A 23,147-nucleotide genomic window follows, 5' to 3' on the forward strand; every position below is an offset into this window, starting at 1 on the left:
AGGTGCTTTCATTTGCATGGGACATCAAAGTGACAAAGGAAACCAGTGCCTCAGGTCTGTAATCCCAGCTACCCAGGAGGCTGGGGCAGGAGTAGCAAAGGTCATTTAGTACCTGAGCCAGGTCGGGAGCTCAAGGTCACTTGAGAAACTTACCAAGACTTTTTCTTTTGTTTTTAGATTTACTTATTTTATGTATGAGTGTTCTGTCTGCATGTACAACCTTACTCCAGAAGAGGGCATCAGATCCCACTGTAGATGGCTGTGAGTCACCATGGGGTTGCTGGAAATTGAACTCAGGACCTCTGGATGAGCAGCCAGTGCTCTTAACCTCAGCCATTGCACCAGCCTGACCAAGAGTCTTTCAAAGTAAAACAGTAACTAGAGTTGGAGCTATAGCTAAGTGGTACAGCATGTCCCTCGCATGCACAAGGGCCTAGGCTTAATCCCCAGAACCACATACATGCACACACAGAAAATAAATACATGGAAAAGAAGCTTAACATTGAATCTAAAAATAACACTGAATGAGGGAGGTGACAAAGCCCAACTAGACACTCCGTGCTAACAAATAAAAATCTCCACATCAGGAATAGGCTACCTCTTTTTGAGTTGTTGGCCAGTGGGGGCCTCTATTGCCAATACTCTTGGCTTGACAGTAAGACCATATTGCTGAAGACAACACAAACTTGAGTAACAACATGGACAACCAAGCTGGTACTCAGCTGGAGGCCTCATCCCTATGGCTAGCTTTCACGGTACTAGAAGGCGCTATGCGTGCGACTGGAGAAGCGTAGTCATCATTTCACCCAGCTGTGAGCCCTGTAGCCTGCAATGACCGGCCTGACAGACGTGCCTACTGGACAAACAATGGCGTGAATGTCATTGGATCTAAGGTTTGTGCCATGAGGTGGAATCCATACCTGGCACTGTTAAAGGCACCAAGAATCTGTGGCTGGGTAGGTCAGAGGAAGAATCTGAAAGAGGACGGCCCTAAGGAAGAATCTAGAACTATTGCTCTGCTAAAGGGACATAGCGTTAAGACGACCCCTAATGAGTTACTGCTATACACATAAATCAGAGCATCTCTCAACCCTCATCAGAGAAGTTCCTCCTTGCAGTAGATGGTGATTAACACAGACTCTCAGATAGTCAACATGGAGAGGGTGTGAGACTGTGGAGAGCTTGGCTCCATGGGGACACACACATCACACCCTTCCCCAGGGGTCTTGGGGGAAGAGTGACTGGAAAATCCTAAGCGGCAGAGACTGTGGCTAACATCAAGGCATAGCAGGGAAGTTACACGTATGAAGCCACAGTGGTTGTCATGGTATGCAAAAGACATGCACGACCTCAAGCAGAAAAAAAAATCTCAGCATTAGAAGGAGAAAGTGGGCATAAGATCCCACTGCTAGCTCAGGAGCTATTGACGCTTGATAGTGGTGGGGAGAGAAAGAGAGTCAGTTTTCTTTAATGATGGGACCCCCTGGCAGGTCACAAATATGACAAGGCAGTTCCCAGCCTCAAGACTATCTGGTCATCATGGGGTAGAAGGGGCAAAACCCAAAGCTCGAGGGAAATGGAGAGGAGGGCGGTTTATGCAAGGAGCTGGGGAAGGGAGGGTAATATGAACAAAATACATCATATGAAAATCTCAAAGAAGTACTAAAATATTGTTTAAAGAACGACACTGATATTCACAATAGCCACTTATTAGAACGGTGGAAATAAAAAAGGCCCATGATAATACTATGCAAAAATACAGAGGAATTTAAGTCTCCTCTATTGGTAATGAGAGTAGAAAATGATTCACGCACTTTTCAAGATGAATTAGTAGCTTCTTAATAGGGGAATATAAGACAATTGAGGAAACAGCTGTGGAGGAAGATACATTGTTACCCATGTTGACAATGGTGGCGAAATATGTGTTTCAACCTTCAGACATCTAACACATGGCACATGTAATTTATTTGGGTCAAGAAGACCCCAGCAGAGCGACTGAAAACACATGACTCTGGGACCGTAACAAATATCTAAGGGTAGTGGACTGAAAAGAGACCCACAGAAAGCTAGAGCAGCGGGGGAGAGTGAGCTCTTGGCCCTGAGAAGTGACAGCATATGACAGGTTCCGAATTTTCAAAATAGAGTTCTAGGGGCAGTTGGATCAAGTTCAAAGAGGAGGAGCTCTATGGTTATTACAGCCTGCTCCACTGGCTGCCGAAGATTCTCACAGAGCTCTTCTGCTGGGATTTGAAGTGGTTCTCTGTCTAGAATGGTAGAGAGGGCATTGCCTGGGGGCCCAGAATACAGACACTTCAGTGTTCTGTGATCAGGACTGAGGGATGCATAAATAGGACCCAGATGCAGCAGACGCCTCCTGTTCACACAGCGCCCTGTTTCACGCTCCTTCACAGCGCTCACTGAGCCGCAGATGGACTCACAGCAAGCACAGGGCTACCTACCATTTCCTGCGGCTGTCGCAGAAGGCTGACTTCGGCTGTTGACTTCTTTCATTTCATTGACTTGATTTACTTGGGTTTCCATCTGTAAAACAGCACTATTTCAAAACGTTTCCGAATTCATAGAGTATGTAGTAAATACAGAAAAGTGGTGGCTTTACACTTTGACAAAATGCATAAGCAGAAATGTAATTCTAGATAAAACTGATTTTGTCAAAGGAAACTCTGAGTAACATCTCCTGGTTATTAATAATTAATCAATTTAGAGACAGGATTTTATTATGACCTAGAACTTTCTATGAGACCAAACTGGCCTTGAACTCACAGAGATCTGCCTGTCTCTGGGATTAAAGGTGTATGCCACCACACCCAGCCTTTGCGTCTCCTGTTGCTTGATTTCTTTTTTCAAAAACATTAACTTCTTTGCAAAAGTCTTTTTGAGTTACCTCCCTAATATATTTCAGTTGATACAACATTATATTGTCTTTGATAACCTATCTTTTTAAAAAGTTTATTTTTAGTGTTCTGCCTGCTTGTATTCCTGCAGGCCAGAAGAGGGCACCAGATCCCATTATAAATGCTTGTGAGCCACTCTGTGGTTGCTGGAATTGAACTCAGGACCTCCAGAAGAGCAGTCGGTGCTCTTAAACTCTGAGCCATCTCTCCAGGCCTTAAGCCAAGTTAAGTATTTAGGACAAATTAGGATTAAGTATAAACAATCAAAGCCTCACAGCATACAGAGAAAGCAGTTATTTCTAGCTATCTGACTCACAGGACGGTTTCCCTTCGCTTCTGCTGGAATCTCATTTCCTGTCTTGCTGGTGTCAGACTAAGAGGGGCTGTGTAGAAAGGGTAAGTCTGGCTTTACCTAGCCAGTCAGCTGGACCTGCAGAGCTGGTGAACAAGCTCTTTTGCTCTTTGCAGTCCTGGTTTGGGGATCTCTGGGCATCTGTGTTCTAACTGAAGTTTCAACAGGATGGATGGACTTTGCGGTGCCTACCAACTCAGGGTCTCCTTTGATTCCCTTCATCCTCTCCGTTTTCTCTCTGTCTTAGGCAAGGGGAAGCCTCCTGAAGAATCATGGCCTACATTCCAAGTACACACTTGGGTCTCCCTGTTCAGCTTGTTCCTCTGTACCCTGGTTTGTAGCACCCCTCCATTGCTCATCCCTGTGCAGTGGGCTGGGATACTGCAGTGGACGTCCTGGGGTGACCAGATGCGGACACTAGGATACTGCAGTGGACGTTCTAGGGTGACCAGATGCGGACACTGGGATGCTGCAGTGGACGTTCTAGGGTGACCAGATGCAGACACTGGGATGCTGCAGTAGACGTCCTGGGGTGACCAGATGCGGACACTGGGATACTATAGTGGACATCCTAGGGTGACCAGATGCAGACACTAGGATACTGCAGTGGACACCATAGGGTGACCAGATGCAGACACTGGGATACTATAGTGGACATCCTAGGGTGACCAGATGCAGACACTGGGATACTGCAGTGGACGTCCTAGCGTGACCAGATGCAGGCACTGGGATGCTGCAGTGGACATCCTAGGGTGACTAGATGCAGGCACTGGGATGCTGCAGTGGACATCCTAGGGTGACCAGATGCAGACACTGGGATGCTGCAGTGGACGTCCTAGGGTGACCAGATGCAGACACTGGGATGCTGCAGTGAATGTCACATGGTTACAGATGCAGACACTGGAAACCTTTGCCTGACTTTGGACTTTTACAGGCTTGTTCAGTCAACTTTGGGAACATTCTCCAGCTCCTCATTCCCCCTTGCCAGGCTCATGATTCTGCTAATTTTGCAGGTAAATTGTGTGAAGGAGCCTGGGCCATGGACAGTCTCTAGAATGGGTAAGATCTGCTGTGTATTTACTGCGTTGAACTGAAACTACCAGGACCTGCAAATCTGCAGCGATCATATCTCTTCCTTCCTCAGCATCAGTCTCTATGGCCTCCGGGAGAGTGACTCCCTGGGTTATCCTTTTTGGCAGCCTGGCACACGGAAACATAGCCACACTCCCCTGGTTGAAACTCTTATCATTCACACAATAAAACCTAGCTTCCAAAACCTTCCTTGCCACAACGATGTCTGTGGGACAGACACTACCCTTGTGAGGACTCACAGGCCTGACTCACTACCAGACACCCATGGTGCAGACTTGGGGTGGGCAGTACTGGCAGTGGGCACTGGGAGGCTGCAGGTTCACATCCTCACTGCTCAGGGTTATGGTGATGCCCATGGCAGATGTGATAGCTGTAGCTCCTCCCAGTGTGATGTCACCCAGCCTGCAGTCCAGGTTCCCCTGGTCTGCTTTCCTCCCACAACCAATCAAACTACAGTTCTGATTAACCCTTCACAGTACCTTGTGCTTCTCTTTAGCTTGTCTCTTTGTCAGCCTTAAAAAAAGGATAAAAGCTTTTCAGGCAAATGTTAAATATATAAAACACAAACACTGTTGTTTTATATAACAGCCTCTACAGTTATATTTTGCTTCACATATCCATAATAGTTATATTTGATTTAAAGTACAATCTTTTCCTCTGAAGTGTATTCAACTCTAAACAGAAGTTAATCTTAAGGGATGAAGAATAATAGTTCTAATTATCAACCCGACACACTGGGGTCACCTAAGGTGAGACTCAGCAGGGATTTCTAGACCAGGTTGGCTTGAGGTCATGTCCATAGTGGACAGTCCTGACTAAACATTAAATACTGTGGGAAAACAGCCCATGGTGGGCGGCACCATTTCCCATACAGTGGATCCTAGACTGTAGATGAATAGAGAGGGGGCTGAATATAGAAACTGCACATGCATTTCTTTCTGCTCTGGACTCTGGGTGTCATGGGACTAGGTTTCTAGGCTCCTAGCACTGTGATAATCCCTCAGTGATGGAAAGCAGCCTGGACAGGAAGATCAAAATCAACCCTTTCTCCCCCAAGTTCCTGATGCCTGGGTATTTTAGCCTAGCAACAGAAATAAAACTAGAACACTACTAATATTGTAATGAAGAATTACATTTGGATCAAAGTTTTTCAGTAAAGCCAAATGGGAAAAAATTATCATTTTAGCATAAGTTTCAGTCTTATTGTGATAAAAAGACACAACCAGAATTACAGACAGTAAAACGCATTTAGAAAGCATTATTTAAGTTCTCTTCTAGAGAAATCCCCTTTTTAAATATTTATTTATTTATTTATTCAAAGCGCATGAATGGTTTGCCTGCATCTATTTCTCTACATGTGTGCCTGGTGCCCCCAGAAGCCAGAACAGGGTTTTGGATCCCTTGGGACTAGAGTTACAAACCGTTCTGACCTGGAACTCCAATCTGGATCCTCTTGCCTACTTACTGAGAAGCCCCTCCCTCCCTCCCTACTGAGCCATGCCTCCCACCCAGAGACACGCTTCTTTATAACTGGAGTTAGTGTTCTCCGTCTACTATGCAGTTGGTGCACAGTACCCTAAAGCACTCTCTGTGTGTCTCGGCTGTTCTTTCCCTCACGACCTGTGTGATGCTGTACTAGATAATCTGTAAAGGAAGGATGGAGGTGGGGAAGGAAGCCACCGTGTGAGTGTACACTGAGAGCCGGCTGGTTCAGAAGTGAACCTCGGAACTGCTGGGATTGGACGATACTGTTCAAATTATAAATGCCACATGCCACGACACGCTGTGGAAACAATAGGAATTATGAAGATATATACCAGCAAAGGAATCAATGTTTGCTTGCCATTTGTACTTAAAATTACAAACAGTAGCTTCATTATCTTGCAATTCACCACAAAGGCTGAACTCTGCATGGTGTCAGAGGCTTATAAACTCAGCCACACATTACAGCGTGATTTCCAGGTCAGTCTGGGAGTGTGTGTGTGTGTGTGCGCACATGTGTGCACCCAAGTGTGTCTATGTCTATGTGGGGTATGTGCACAGGAGTGCTGGTGTCCAAGGAGGTCACGGGAGGGCACCTGACACCCTGGAGCTTGAGCCCCCACCTGTGTGGGTTCTGGGAACCAAATTTGGGTTCTTTGCATGAGCAGCCACTCTTAGCCACAGAGCCATCTCTCCACCTCCACAGCCTCGCTTCACGGTGTCATTCCCATTGGCAAGTAGAGTCGCATTTTCTTTCTGATCGTTACTGCATGAGTGATCTCTTTCCTGTCTCTCTCTGTGTGCGGGCACACAGGCATTTACATTTATACAAACTCAAATTACAGTTTACTCTTAGCCTGATACAATGTATTAAGATTTCAAATACTTTGTCATACAAATTTCAGCTGTATTCACTGCCTTCTACACTAGATCTCGTTCGTCTTCCTGCAAAGATCTAAAACAGGGTCATTTTAAGAGGGAAAAGAAAAAATGTTTTTAGACTCCACCCCCTTCTTTACCAGTTGCCACCCACTTCTCTGTTACTTTTCTGAGGAAAAGCTCTCCAGGGACCTGTCTCTCTGTCTCTCTGGTGCACTGTCTGAGGAAAAGCTCTCCAGGGACCTGTCTCTCTTGTGCACTGTCTGAGGAAAAGCTCTCCAGGGACCTGTCTCTCTTGTGCACTGTCTGAGGAAAAGCTCTCCAGGGACCTGTCTCTCTTGTGCACTGTCTGAGGAAAAGCCCTCCAGGGACCTGTCTCTCTGGTGCACTGTCTGGCTTCGCTGACAGCCATTTATTAAAGTCACATGTCTGCACCTTCATCTTCCGGCAGCACGGGCAGGGAGGCACGCCTTATTTCTAGTGCGGTGACTGCTTTTTTTGGAAAAGGAGCCCATTAGCATTCCTTCACAGGAGGTAAAGAACAGCTTTTTACCTTCCTTCATCCCGACCCATTTCACTCAGATGGTGGCCTTCCTTCACCGGCAGCAGGCCAGCAGCTTCTGGAAGGGACTTCTCAAATACTGGTGTGATCATGGGTTGTCTGGGGGTCCGTGTTTCCCTTCCAGTTTTCTTTATTTCTTTCATACAGGAACCAGAAACACTCCTTTGAGAAAGTCAAAAAAACATCAACAATTTCTAGCACACCTGCTGATATAGGCAACATTTTAGCTCTTTTCCGTCCGAATCTATTTAGTAGTTGTAAAAACAGAAAACACCAGGTAATGAGGAGGAAAGTTCTAGTTTTCTTAACATAGGCAAATCTAGGACTACGAGTTCACGAATCAAGAGTTATGTCGGAGTACATGCAAGGCTTTTTGGAAAAATAAAAGAGCTCATCAGGCAAAAATTGTGGAAAAACTAGTTTAGAAGGTGAGAACTCTTGTTGCTTCTGCATAAGACTCCGGTTTGATTCCAAGCACCTTCATGGTGGCTCACAACCACCTATATCTCTACTCCAGGGGATTCATCACCATCTTCTGGTTCCCATGGACATTGTACATCCATGGCACACATATATGCAGGAGAACATCATACATATAAAATAAACAAATTTAGAAGACAAATTCTAGTCATGGGACAGAACGTAAGCACAGAGACTAGGCATTAACTATAAACTTAAGCAGGAAAACCTAAAACACAAAGACATAAGCTAGAGATGAATGCCACCTTAACGGGAATGCCATGCTAAAAGACTGGTGTTCATGGGAATTATGCAGGGGTGCTAAATTAGATTTTGCTTTAAAATATAATAATTTTAAATATCACAATACCACAAGAAATATAAGATAAAGTGAAAAATTGAGGAGCTATCTTTGGGAGCAAAACCTTTGAAAATACAGCAATATACACAGTTCAAATATCACAATATAGCGATTTGTTTTCATTTTGTGTAAAATAATTTGACTAATTTTGTACACTTCATGCCAAGCTTCTAATCCTATTTAAAAGGGCTGCATTTGCTGTAATTCTCTTTTCTGTGGACTCTCACGTGCTGTGACTGAAACACACCTGCAAACGTTTATCAAGACGCTGAGCTTCGCCACCGGGACGTTCTCTCTAATAGTGTGCGACAGCCCTGAAGGCTCTAAAGGCAAACCTCAGGCGTAATTTTTCTTTATGAAGATTTTATGTAGCTCACTCTTCTGATAAAACCCAAATCCCGACCTATAAGACCAGTAGAGACTCAGGAGGGCGGCCATTAACTCATTCAGAGCCGAACTCCAATAACCACTTTGTGATCAGAGCAGGCACTATTATTTTCACTTTGGAAAGTTTATTGAAAAGAAACCAAGTAGAAAACATCTGGATAAGGTTTCCTCAAACATCAGGAAGAGACCAACCTGTTTACCACTAGCTCCCTAAGACTGTTTGTCCTCTGTTTAGCTAGCCAGAGCCACTGACTCCTTGTCAGTCATTGCTGTATTTCCTGAAACTGTGCTGTAAGTGCCAACCAATCCACAGGCTGAAAAACCCGTGTCCCTGCAGATGCCAGCCAGTTCCTCTTCTCAGGATTGGTCTCTAAATGCTGGCTGAATTCCAAATGCCACCGGCCACTGCCATCTTACAGGCTGGCCAAACTGTGAAGGCCACCCTTCCCCAGAGCCTGTAAGTTAGGCCAGCAATCGCTGTGCCTCAACCGCTGACCTGCTCTTTACTAATGAAGGTGGTAGGTTCAAATCCCCAGTTTCTTCAAGATATTCAAGGGTTAGTACTTTCACAATAATTTCCACTTCATTTTACTATTGTTATACTTAGCTTTAAATATTGATTTGTTATTGCTGTGTATGTGCATGTGTGTGCATGTGCCACGGAGCGTGTGGAGGCAGAGGGCAATTCTGTAGCGATTCTTTCCACTCCCCACCTTTACGCAGGCTTCTGGGTTGAACTCTGGTCGTCGGGCTTGCCGAAGAAACACCTTTACCCACTGAGCCATCTTGTTGGCCTGTGGTTTTAGTAAAATACAGACAAATTTTGAAATTTATTCACCACAGTTTGCCATAGTTGAAACTATCATAAATATCAGCCAAAGAATCAAGACTCATGGCTGCAGTGTTGGGTTTTCCGTGAGGAAATGGCTTAGTATAGAGGTTATGGGCCACCACGCCGAAGAACAATTCACAACGCGTATGTCTGCAAATTTAGAGGATCAAAACTGACCCAAGGGAAGAATTTTAAAAATGCAGTTAATCAAATGTTTAAAACAGTCCCAGGGGAAATGCCATTCACTGACTTAATAGATGCTTATTGAGGAACAACTTACTGTACACTATTCCGTCTGTACCCAATGCGTTTGTAAAATGCTGAAAAAGAAATCAGAAAAACAATCCCATTCCAATTGCCTAGAGTAAAAATACACACCTTTTTAATGAGAAGAGCAGCCCAACAAGAAAGAACAAAAACACGATATAAGATGGAAACAAAATAGGAGAAACTGGAATTAATATGTTGATGTTAAAAGGATCCACTAAACTTGCTCAGGAAATATTGAGTCACACAAAGTGGAATTGGCCAATGGAGAATTCTTAGGTCTCTTATCAGTGTGATCCTGCTGAGTAGTAGGGATGACCCTGGTTAACAGCTGGGCAGGAGGGAGGACCCTGGTTAACAGCTGGGCAGGAGGGAGGACCCTGGTTAACATCTGGATGTGAGAGAGGACCCTGGTTAACAGCTGGGCAGGAAAAACAGCCCTGGTCTGTCTTGGGATGACTATGGCAATATTTTTTACATTGTAAATCTTCCCACTTTTCCAAATAATCAAACCTTGAAATTTCTGTCTCTATAGAACATGTTTCATTGCTCAAAGTGTAACTTGGGGTCACGAAACCACAGAAGTCATCAATGTTTTTTGTTGTTGTTGTTGTTGTTTGTTTTTTGTTGTTTTGTTTTGTTTTTCCAAGACAGAGTCTTTCTGTGTAGCCCTGTCTGTTCTAGAACTCACTTTGTAGACAGGCTGACCTTGAACCCATAGAAATACGCTTGTCTCTGCCTTCCGAGTGCTGGGATTAAAGCCGTGCGCCACCATTGCCTGGGGCTCCAGTGGGGTTCTGTATGGGCTGGTGCTTTCTGGGCACTGTGCAGATCTAGCGGCACACGATTATTAGAGTTTTTCCTTTATTGATCTTTAGGTTGTAGAGTGATTTCTCATTGGGAAGACATATTGTTTCCATGCAGAAAGACCCTCTGTGTTTCTGGCAGACAGTAATAATTTTGTGGAAAGGGCTGTATTACAGGAACTACAGACATATAGATTTGATGCAGTCTCAATACAATTTTTAAGATGCTCTTCACAGAAATAGAGAAAAGTGTAAAATGATGATGAATCAGGAAATACCCTGGAAGAGTAAAACTCTGAGCAGAAAAGGTGATGCTGAAAGTATCACAATACTTTACTTTAAAACACACCATGGGGCCACAGCAGCAGGAAAAGCACCAGACCGACAATGAAAAAGAAAGATAAATCCACGGAATAGAATGGAGGACGCAGAATAAATCCTAGCTACTACCACCTGAGTGCTGACAACGGTACCCAAAGTTGTCATTGGAGAATGGAAGTTTCTTCCATAAACAGTGCTGTGACAATCGGGTCTCCACCTTTAGAGGAAGGAAACCCATCTCTCCTCCTGCACAGCATGTAGTTAAGTGACTCAGACACCCGACCACGAGGCCCGGCATGTCTGAGGCAGCCAGAACAACAGAGGAAAACAGGCATTTCTGAAGAGACTCACGAAATAGTAACAAGAATTTACAGTTGGGGTTGCTGGAGATTTGCAAGTGTCTGCACAGCAAAGCAAACTGTTAACAGAGTGTGGAGCCACATCCAGGAAATGAGGACTTCTGGAGGCTGTCCTCTAACCTCTGCTCACGTCAGGGCAAGCACACACATACACACACACATACACACACACCACACATCACATATGCAATAATAATAAGTCAAATTTAGCAAGTTTAATCAGCACATGGACAAACAAACTGATCACATAGCTCTAAAAGGAAGAGTAAATGGCCAAGAATTATATAAAATTTATTTATCATCCTTACCCATCAACAAAATAAAACTCCTGGACTGGATGGCTTAGCAGTTAAGAGCTCTTGCAACTCTTTGCAGAGGACCCAGGTTGGCTCCCGGCACCCACATGGTGAGTTATAACCATATGCAATTCTATTCTTGGACATTTAACACACTCTTCTGGTCTCCGAGGGCACGCACGCGCGCACACACACACACACACACGCTATACTACACTCATATCTAGAACATCAACACACATAAAAATAAATAAAAAGAAACTCATAACTACATTGACGGCTCATCTCACCCAAGAGAGAGCTGCTATCGTCAAAACAATAAACAACAATCAGTGCCAAAGACTAAAGAAAAAACCCTTCCCCCAATTCTGTGGGTGTGAAAGAAAATTAGTACAGCCACGCTGGAAAAATCGAGATGGAGGTTCCTCAAAAACTGGAAATGCCAGTCATGGATTTTTGGCTTAGTTAATGGTACCAGGAATGAGTTCCTTCCTAGGGAGAGAGCTCTAAATCCCGTTAGAAAACGGCTGGTTATTTCAGCAATATTTATGCAACTATGGCCGCTCTCCAGGCCAGCTGGTGCTGTAGCTCCAGCTTTCACAGATGGGCGAGACTGCTGACTACCCCCCCCCCCCCCCCCCCCCCGGTAACGCAGACAGAACCTTCCAGCAGTATGCAAGCGAGCTGTCGGGATAGATACTCCAGACGGGCAACACCCAGATTTCTCAGGGTTTTATCACTTAGTATGTGGTGTCTTTAGCAGCAGAGTCTCCCTGTCAGGTTCTGGAGGGCGACAGCGCAAAGGCACTAGCCAGAAATATCTGGGAAGGGAGTCTACCTGTCACTGGGATGTTTTCTAATAGCCTATGGTGTCTGTGAGTAACTCCATTTAATCTGTATATGCATATATTTTAGGAAGCTTCTACAGTAGTTGGTTTCTGTATGGCATTTTCAAAGGCCCTCCCCACACCCCTCTCCCCCAAATTACCCTGTCACATCATCAGGTGAACCTGGCAGTATTACTTTGCTAAAGATGATATAGCATTAAACTGCCCGAGTTCTTATTTATGCACTGATTTCTCAAGCCTCGTTAGAGCAGTTTTTGCAGAAGATAGTCAGAGATGCACGTCTGACCATCGTGCAGAAAGATTGTGGAGTGCCCAACTCTAAATGCGACCTCTACCTCATGCTCCCTGTCCCCAAGGCTCAGGGGTCATTGCAGAAGCAGGGACAGACAGATTGCAAGAGTCGGAAGACGTGGACACCTGCAGGGAAACAGTATTTGCTGGACATGACAGGGCCACACCATACATGAATTCACACGGCCGACTGTGCAAGGGACCTGTACAAGGTCAACTCAAGCACAGTCCCAGCATGGCTTGGGGGTAAGATCATGGAGTCCCATGCCATGCTGAGAAGCTATTGGTTGTTGATGGCTTCTGAGGGAGGAACAGTTAGCTTTCTTCAGAGGTGCGGCCCCCTGAGAGGCTGCCCCTCCATGCTTCAGCAGACGGTGCTGCACCCATGCACATATAGTCAGCTCTAAAGAGACTCAATGATTTTAGAGCGAGAGGGAGAGAGAGAGGGGAGCACACATGGAGTTGGGAGAGAGAAAGATGGTGGCTAAGATAATGACTCCGTAACAACAAGTTACAAGTAATTCTGAAAACAAAATTCAACTTTTATGAATTTTTCCTGCAGTCACTGTGATAACACAGTGATAAACACTGAAATAAATTTTCTTTAAAAGGGATTACAGCTGGGCATGGTGGTGCACACCTTTAATTCCAGCATTTGGAGGCAGAAGCAGGTAGATCTTTGTGAGTTTGAGGCCATCCTGATCTACAGAGTGAGCTCTAAGATAGCCAGAGCTAACACAGAGAAACCCTGTCTCAAAAACAAAGCAAAGCAAAGCAAAGCAAAGCAATAAAAAGGGGTGATAGCACTGTGGTAGGAGCTGCGGGCCACTTCTGCCGCCTGGCTTCTGGCCGCCTGGCTAGCTTATACCCCAAAATAACAACACACAAATTGTATTCATTTAAACACTGCCTGGCCCACCAGCTCCAGCCTCCCACTGGCTAACTCTCACAGCTTGCCTAGCCCATATTTAGTAATCTGTGTAGCACCAGTCTTACTGGGAAAGATTCAGCATGTCTGACCTGGTGGCTTGCTTCATCACATCTACCCTGGAGAGCAGAGGCATGGCGTCTGACCTCACTTCCCTTCTTCCCAGCATTCTGTTCTGTTTACTCCACCCACCTATGTTCTAACCTATCAGGCCAAGCAGTTTCTTTATTAATTAACCAATGAAATCAACAGATTGATATATGACACTCCCACATCATAGCACATCTGTAGGTACTTTCAGAAACAGGGTCCAGAGTTTTGACTGTACCTTGTTTCGCTTAAATACACACCGACAAATTTGCCAAAGGGCAGCACCCAGAGTACAAGGAAGCTGTTCTTTGGTCTTTGGGTTTGATGGTTGCTTGCTTTGCTATGCTGGGAAGCCAAATCAGGGCACCAAGTACATTAGGTAGACCTCAGTCCCTGGGTCATTCCTGCTCCCCCTAAAGCTAGTGAGGAACAGAGTCACCCCCACTTGCTTATCATCCACAGCAGATTCCAAACTATTGAGACAATAGAGGCCCATGTTCCATCAGGCCTAGAAAGAAGTATTAATGTCTTCTAGTCCCAATGAACATACTAAACACACTTTAGACCATTTATTGTAGCTTCTACCTGGTACAGTGACATGCTGACACACACGGATACGTGTGCAATCCCTCAGCAGCACTCAAACTCAGATGAGAGTCTGGGTGGATCCCTAACATGTGATGAGCAAGGAAGGGAAACTCAGTGGCTTTTGGTGCTGCCAACAAGGCAGGAGACCAGTAAACACGGCGGCTTCGCCATTCAGTCTAACAACTCATTTATTTTAAGTGTGTAAGTGTTTGCCTGCTTGTCTGTCTGGGCACCACTTGCATGCCTGGTGCCCGGGAATGCCAGGATGCTGTGTTCCCTGGAACTGGAGTTACAGACAGTTGTGAACTGCGGTGTGGGTGATGGGAATGGAACCTGGGTCCACTGTAAGAGTAGCCAGTGCTCTTAGTTGCTGAGCCATCTTTCTGGTCCAGAGCTCATTTCTTAAATAGTTGCATACTACAGTATTTTGTGAACATAAAACTATAAATTGACAAGTACACTAACAAAAGCACCCGTACATACTTACAGATATGTAAAGTATTTATACAAACATGTTAATACATATGTCCCTTGTGTTCATATTATATAATGACTATATAGCCACCTATCTGTGTTGTATGCAATATGTAGTAAATATGTATATAATATGTAATAAAGTTGTATATAATATATAAGAAATAAAAAAACATGGTTTTCATGTGCTTCCAAGTCATATTTCCGGTCTCAGAAGGACCCTGCTCTAGAAATGAAGATTTTTTAGCTGCAAAGGATGACATCAAAGAAAATGTTGATACAGGTAATACTCAATTGCCCTAATTGCCCTATCCAGCCACGTCACTAAACAACAGTGTGCAAGGATCATCATTCACTGTAGTCATCCCTTTCTAATTAAAAAACGCTTATCAATTTAACTGGATAAATAGTATCAAATTACTTATGTACTTCTGAGAACCATGCAGAACCTGAACAGTAGTAGTGGAAGTTTAAAAGGGTTAATTTTTAGGAAAGGCTGAAGATTAACTATGAAGTATTCCTACGGTCTCACTTAGCAAGCTTATCTTTCTCTTCAGTAGGAAGCAGCTTCTCGGTCCTTCTGCCTTTCTTGCTGACAATCAACCCATCGTCACTACAGTCAGTGACCATAAGACACAGAGTCTCTGAGACTTCCAACTCCAGACTCGGCCGCTTCTCGCTCATTTCTTCAAGCTTTGAGGCAAGTGTAAGCAAGGAGAAATGTTACTGCTCAAGAAAACTAACTTTTGTTGTTTTCATCATGTGCCTCTTACTTTCGCTGCCTGATTTTAGTGCATAAGAAGGTTTTTGTAGGGCTGGAGAGATGGCACAGGGCTTAAGAGCATTTGCTGCTCTTGTCTTTGGTTCGGTTCCCAGCACCCACCCACATGACAGCTCACAAAGTCTGTAACTCTAGTCCCGAGGGATCCAACATCCTCTTCTGTCCTCTGAGGGCACCACACACACATGTGGTGCACATATGTATGCGAAGGCAAAATATTTATAAAGTAAAAATAGATGCATCTCTTAAAAAGACTTCTGCTTCATTTAATTTAGCATTAGAAACTCGAATATTTTTTTTGTAAATTCTGCTTTATTTTTTCTGCTTGATCTAAAAACAAAACAAAACAGAGATTTTTAAGTTTCACATGGGTGAAAGTGTACTGCAGACACCAGCATGCCATGTCCAGTGCCTCAGGCCACGGGAGTGACAAAGCTTCCCCGGGCTAGGTTCAGGATGGCAGACCTTCCTGAGGAACCCGAATGTGAATGTTGACAGTGAGTTGTCATAGTGCCCTCCTCAGACGACCTGGAGACGCTCCCTCCAGAGCCTGCTCTTTGAGCTAGCTAAACCTTCCTCCTTGGCCCACCTGTGTGCTGTAACCCTGACTCTCTGTCAGCTGTCTGCAGTAATCCTGCCTCCTTGTCCAAGGGTATCGTAAACACACTAAGCAGCCAGTGCTTCGGCCTCTCCACCAAAGAGCCAATCCGCCAGATCCCAGCTTCCCTGTACCCATCTTTTCTTCAGTCCCCTCCCTGCCCCAATCAGGTCAATCCTGGGAGCTGCATGAGGATGCTGCCAATTTACAAAAATATTTTAATATTTTCTAGGAGGGAAAATGTCTACATTTATTTTTTCCAACACATCTCCAGATTTTTACGAATCTTTATCTCAGAACTCAGCATTTAATCTGAATCCAATATATTTTTTGGCTGATGATGCATGTTTGTATATGGATATAAGATCATACATTCTGAAGCCCGACCTTGAGAACGGGTAAGTCCACGTGGCTTCAGACAGGCCCTCCAGACACACCTTTGCCCTCACATTTGGCAGATTATTTGCTGAGGTTACAAATAATTACCTGGAACTGAGTTCTTCCCCTATAGCTACCCGGAAGTGGTTCTTTGTCAGGACAGATGTTTTCAAACACATCCCTAGCTGTGTGCTGTAACTCACAGCTGTGTTTGTCTGGCTCTCCATTATTCCCTGTTAGGTCTCCAGTGAAGGACGCTTTCTCATGGGCTTTCACTGCAGGAACTTCCAGATGGACAGGCGCACCCTCTCCATCAGATTTCTTGTTTATTTCGGGCTCTTCAGACATTTTCTCCAGATGCAAAGGAGGAGGACGGCTTTGTGGGCTTTCCTTCTGATACTGAGGGTGGGTTGGCCTGGCTGGACCTGCAGATGTGTTTTGTGTTTGGGGGCATGTCTTTGAGAGGACTTTATGCTTCAGGAGCCACAGGATACAGATGAAAAAAATAGAAATAAATATATAGTTTACATTTAAATTTCTTAACCTATGTCTGGATATCAGAAATTACTGAGCAGTAATTGAAAAAGAGAAAAATAATTTACTTACCCAATATGAACTGAAAAAGTTATGTTAATCACTGTTGTTTGGACAAAACAATTATGAGTTAAATTAATTATTAATAATCCTCTGCGGTGTTAACTTACCAAAGATAAATTACTCATTTTTAACATTACAAATTTGTCCTCATATAAAAATATTTGACCTCACTGGGCCTCAAAAAGAGAGCATGCCTGTAGCTTCAGGTCACTGTCTGACAGGTAACAGGAAGCCTGAGACTTTATAGACGGACCCAAAACTTTATCTTACTAAAGCCACAGCACTAACACCAGTCACACAGAAACAAATTACCAAGTAACATGCTGTTGTACAGCCGCATGGGCTCAAGTGTTAAGGTTTAATATGCTCTAACAGCCTCCACTGCACTCTGAATCTCTATGCTACCCACAGACAAAGCCACTCTCAGCCTTTGTCAGAGGAGCCTGACAAAGAACAGTAGGTGATGCTGTTGAACCCTGGAGTCCAGTTACCCAGGAGGAATCGCCCCAAGAGACCATTCTCACACCACAGTTGATGTAAAAGCATGAGGATTTTTATTAATTCTGTCGTGACAGGGTCTTTCAGCATTTGGGAAGCCAGAAAGACCCTGAATAACTGGTACAGGTTACTTTTAAACTAAAAAGCCACAGAAACAAGGGGGGAGTCTGGGGGTTGTTCTTTAACTATTATGATTGGCTTATTCAAAGGGCTATTACCAATAATTGGCTAGAGAGCAGTTGCCAGATCAGGTGAGGTAAGGGGGAACATCTGTGGATTACTTTGACCCCTTCCCAGGGACTGAGTCAAAACATCTGTGGACATCTGTAGGCTATCTTGACCCAATTTCAGGAATGGAGCTCTATTTGGAGAACACTCACAAGGACATAGGGAGATGGAAAGTTCCCAACATTTCAGTACGTGCATGTGTAGTTGCTAGGTCCTTGGTTCCCAGGGAAGGGGGGAGCACTACTGCTGAGAGGCCTCAGAGCCATCAGAAATGGCTTCGGAGTTATTTTAGAGTTCTACAATGCAAAGGGTTCCCAGGGTGCTGAGAGTAAGTGGCTGCTGCGTGCTCAGCCTTAAACAAGGCATTCATAGCGGCCCCTTCAAGGCTTGGGGAACTGTGAAAAGGAGGCAGAAAGAATGTAAGGCTGAAAGATAGGGTGGCGAATACGAAATGTCATCCCAGACTCAACACAACCCATGCAATCCTTAACTTGCAACAGTTATGGCTGCCTGCATTGGGCTTACACAAGCCTGACCAGTCAATAATCAGTCACGGAATGGGGAGGGGTTCAGGGAGTCTACCGTTTACTGCTAACTATTGGGAGAAGGGAAATCATGGTCTTTAGTTGTATACCCACAGCTGAGACCACTGAGAACCAACAGCTCTGGAAACATGATCATGCAGATGCCCCTTGTAAAACTCAGTGGGTCACAAAACAGCATAAATAGGCTTGGATGTGAGAGATTTTTGGGAATGGAGGTTGATAGGGGTGGCAGGGAGATGGGAGGGGTGGGGTGGGGCAGTAAGCATTGTGGACATGAGGGAAATGTTCTAAGAACAGATGCATCACAGCATGCATTTGACACTGATTTGACAACACAGAAAGGGGCGATTGATACAGGGTATACACTAACTACAGTGAGATGTCTCCCAGCAGTATAGGCTTATCATCAAGCCTCTCTCCTTCAATACAGATGCTGAAGACAGTTATCAACCAAGAGACAGTATTAATTCTTTGAATTTCCCACTAGCTATTGCAGGTATGGGAATGATCTCCAACAGTGGCCATCATTGTTAGGTGTGTGGAAGTTCAGCTACACAGGTCTGTGGCTCAGAACTGACTTCTCTCTGTCCCAAGAGGATGCTACACACAGACGCAAGGAAAATATTCAGAAAAATCCTTGTTCTCAAGCAACATGTTTTAACTGACCATACTCTGAGAGTATACTGCTTTATAAATAGTTAAAATGTTTCAAAAATTAAATGTCAAATATGATATAAAGATTTCTTCTGAGCCAGATGTGGTGGCGCACGCCTTTAATCCCAGCACTCGGGAGGCAGAGGCAGGTGGATCTCTGTGAGTCTGAGCTCAGCCTGGTCTACAGAGAGAGTTCAAGGACAGCCAGGGCTACATAAAGAAACCCTGTCTTGAAAAACAAAAACAAATAAACAAAAATTGCTTTTGAAAGGCTATTATGAAGTTTGGAGTATGGCACATTATATTAACACAAAGGAAACACGAACGAGAATTTATATTAAAATTGCGCATACTTGCAGCTGGGTATTTTCAGTGCCATCAAGACTCTTTTGTTCTGACTGGGTTGTCGCCTCGGAGTCTGATTCTGCTGTAACACATATACAAGTCTCTTAAAAAACTACTCACTTAGAAGAGCAACACTTAAAAATAGATGAGAAGGATAAAACGCTAAAAGAATAATGGTTATTGTCAATTTCCAAATTAAAAATTTAAATCAAGCTTAATACGCAGGTGGCTCCTTTATTAGAAAATATTTATAAGCAAACTATTCTATGCACACATGCATGTGCTCACACACACATACACACGAACACGCATACACACAAACATGCATACACACGAACACGCATACACACGAACATGCATACACATGAACACACATACACACGAACACGCATACACACGAACACACATACACCCGAACATGCATACACATGAACACGTATACACACGAACATGCATACACATGAACACGCATACACACGAACATGCATGCACAAGAATCCACATTCAGAGATACACAAAGACACACCTGCACACACACCCTTTTGCGATATTGGGCTTGATGAAGCCTTCTCCTAAATGGCAGAAACTGTGATTATCCCAAACCCGACAACAGTTGTTCAGGGGAGAGCTTCTTCTCATCAGCCATGTTGGAAAGATTCTACAAACCCAAAGCTTTGGCTTTGAGAACAAAATCCTCAGAAGCAAACATTAAAACAGGAGAGTGGGAAACACACAACCACACCATTTTTTGTCTTAACATAATACATTTTAGACAACCCATGTTATCAATCATTGATTCCAAAATTAATAGGATGTTTCTGCACATTTATATTTGAATACCCTATTCCTTATATCACACGTGCTTTTGTTCATTTCGAGACAAATTCCCTTTCTTTGCTGCAGCCTAGGTCCCACAGATGACTGTGCAGATGAACAGGTGTCCTCCCTATGAGCCCCTTACAGTTTATCTGTCTCTAATAGTGGAACTCGAGTTATTGAGTAGTGCTCGATTCCTGAGTTAGCTCAGCTGGTAAAGGGCCTGTCGAGCAAGCACGAGGACCTGAGTTCAAATTCCTGGCAGCTACTTAAAGCTGAGTAAGGTTGCACAGGTCTAACCCTAGCATGCTGGCCAGCCACTGTGGATAAGTGATGAACTCTGGGCTCAGTGAAAGATGATGTCTCAAGAGATAAAGTGGGGCCAGGTGATGGTGGCACAAGCCTTTAATTCCAGCATTCGGGAGGCAGAGGCAGGTGGATCTCAGTGAGTTCAAGGCCGTGGTCTACAAAGCAAGTTCCAGGACAGCCTGGAGAGAAACCCTATCTTGAAAACAAACAAACAAAAAAGAAAGAAAAGAGAAAGTGTGGGTGAAGTTGGGGCAGCAAGATGGCTTAGTGGTAAGGGAGTGTCAGAGATCACCTCTCAGGCACTCATCTCTGACACTCATGTGCTGTGAGCAGGAAACCAACTCCCACAAGCTGTTCTCTGGATGTGAGTTATGGCACATTCCTCTGTGGGTGTGTGTGTACGCACAAGATAAACAGGTATTAAAGAGAAAAAGAAGATGAGGTAGGAAACAATAATGGAAGTTGTTACACATCAACCTTTGACCCTCACGCTTGTGGTACACACACATATAACACACTCAGTCACACACCACATACATGTGTACACACATTTGTTTTAATTTCTTTTTAAAAATATTTTTATTTATTTATTATGCATATGAATGTTTCATTTGCTGATGTGAGATTCCCCTCTGTCTGCCGTGAATATCATTGGTTAATAAAGAAACTGGCTTGGCAGAGTAGAACTAGATGGGGAAAACTAAACTGAATGCTGGGCAAAAGAAAGCAGAGTCAGGAGAAGCCATGTAGCCCCACTGGAGACAGATGCCAGAACTTTACCCAGTAAGCCATAGCCTCGTGGTGATACACAGATTAATTGAGATGGGTTAACTTAAGATATGAGTTATCCAGAAATACACTTAAGCTATTGGCCAAACAGCATTGCAAATAATATAGTTTCTGTGTGGTTATTTCGGGGATGAGCAGCCAGGACAAACAAGCAGCCTTCTACAACAGTCTACATGTACATCTGTTTGCACATGTGTGCCTGGTGCCTGTGAAGATCAGAGAGGGCATCGGATCCCCTGGAACAGGAGTTACAGGTGGTTTTGAGACACCATGTGGGTGCTGGGAATTGAACCTTGGTCCTCTGCAAAAGCAACTAGTGCTCTTAACCATTGAACCATCTCTCCAGCCCCTTGTTTTAGTTTCTATCCCATGAATTCTTTCCTTTTTAACTTTTGAGACAGTGTCTCTCTATATAGCCCTGGCTGTCCTGAAACTCATGATGTAGACCAGGCTGGTCTTGAACTCACAGAGACCCACCCACCTCTGCTGGGATTAAAGGCACATCCCTATGCCTAGTTTATTCCATGAATTTATACAAGCTTCAGGCACTGGACACTCAAGGCTGAAACAGGCTTTACAGACAACCGCTGTGGAGCTGATGCTTGAGTCTGGGTTTCAGAGAAACAGATGATCTGCCCAGACCAGGAGCAGCACGACACACTTGCCTAAAGACAAGTGTCAGAGATCCCAGACAACAGGGCTAGACACTCTCAGGAAGAAGTCTGATTTTAAAAACCTTGCATGTGTTTCCCACTGGCATGGGGACTTGTGTCCTCGGGCTGCGCAGCACTCAGGAAGGCACCAGATTAACTGATACGCGGGTATACACAGTGAAGTAGTCAAACAGACCAGGTGTCGGGGAAGGACCCCGACTGATGGACAATACAGTCTCACATCTGCTGGTCAGCATGTGCATGCTCGCACGGTTCAGCCTGGGGACTCCAGAGATCGGCCACCTTGGAACCAGTGGCCTGCTTCCAAAGTCTTCACTGCTCTGTCTGGACTCCGGCCTCAGGCTGCCCTGATCAGACAACTCACATTAAGATTGCCAAAGGAATTTTAAACTCTGGTAAGATATTAAAGGCCTATGTCTTTTTCTGATTTCTTTATGACTGATCCTATGTTTTCTTCTCTTGAGCCTCTGAAATGAGGAGAAAAGCAGTTTCCACAACACTGAACTGTGTACCTATATGGCTGACCACACACATTTAAATTTATTTATGATTAAAACTGTAAGACAACTGTGTGACCTGGCACCTTAGGTCTCTGGGGGACTCTCAATGGCGGGGAAGACAGGAGTGAGAGAACTTGGTTCTGTTTGAGGTCTCCGTCTTTGTGACGAGAAGGATTCCAATTCCCCAGCCTTCACTGGGCAGGCGAGCCTGTGGCCTGCCTCCCCACCTGCCCCACTGGCCTTTCCTTTCCTCCCCTTTCCCCTCCCATTTCTTAGTTCTAACTTTCCTCAGATCTTAGACTATCTCGGCGTGGAATTAATAATGAGTATTTAGTGGTGCTCTCGGTTGTAGAAGGATAGACACCCCGTTCCTGCTTTTCTTGTCCTTTCCTTCCTATGCGTTTAGTTGGTACATTGCTTTGGCTGCAGGCCACATTTCTGTCACTCAGTGGGCGAACGCGATTTCCAGTGACTTTCGGGATGAGCTGCTCTTACCTCCTGAGTGCTCATCTTCTAGACAGTTCCCCCTTTGACCCGTGGCATCAGAGGAGATCCCCTCACACTTGTTTGGCAGATTCTCAGAGACACTCTGAAAAAATTAATATCCATAATTATTCCACAAAGATCCAATCGTTTCATAAGAAGGTATCTGAAGTTTTATTTATTTTTTCTATATTTTCCTTTGTTATTAAAAACCATTGACAATAAAAATGTCACACACCAAAATTAACCAGATCCAAAGACAGCAAAAGTTAATAACTTCTTAATGAAGTTCCTATTTCAAAAGACATTGTTTTAAAATTAAGTGTATGCTGAGTTCCAGAACATCTCTGTATAGCATCTTCTGTA

At 44.3% G+C, this 23,147-nt stretch overlaps 1 protein-coding gene across 1 annotated transcript in view; it reads right to left on the reverse strand.

Moving 5' to 3' along the window:
* LOC121459270 (ankyrin repeat domain-containing protein 26-like) overlaps nucleotides 1-23,147 on the reverse strand; it is a 117,044-nt gene that overhangs the window by 25,482 nt on the left and 68,415 nt on the right. Inside the window, 9 exon segments of the mRNA XM_041668803.1 lie at nucleotides 2,460-2,541; nucleotides 3,594-3,791; nucleotides 4,836-4,869; nucleotides 7,271-7,441; nucleotides 9,325-9,468; nucleotides 15,119-15,279; nucleotides 16,452-16,817; nucleotides 19,219-19,292; nucleotides 22,794-22,887. Coding sequence (XP_041524737.1) covers nucleotides 2,460-2,541; nucleotides 3,594-3,791; nucleotides 4,836-4,869; nucleotides 7,271-7,441; nucleotides 9,325-9,468; nucleotides 15,119-15,279; nucleotides 16,452-16,817; nucleotides 19,219-19,292; nucleotides 22,794-22,887 — 1,324 coding nt within the window.

Source organism: Microtus oregoni, unplaced genomic scaffold (assembly GCF_018167655.1).
Source record: "Microtus oregoni isolate MIOR12 unplaced genomic scaffold, Mior012 000019F_ref0000042, whole genome shotgun sequence".
Classification (NCBI taxonomy): domain Eukaryota; kingdom Metazoa; phylum Chordata; class Mammalia; order Rodentia; family Cricetidae; genus Microtus; species Microtus oregoni.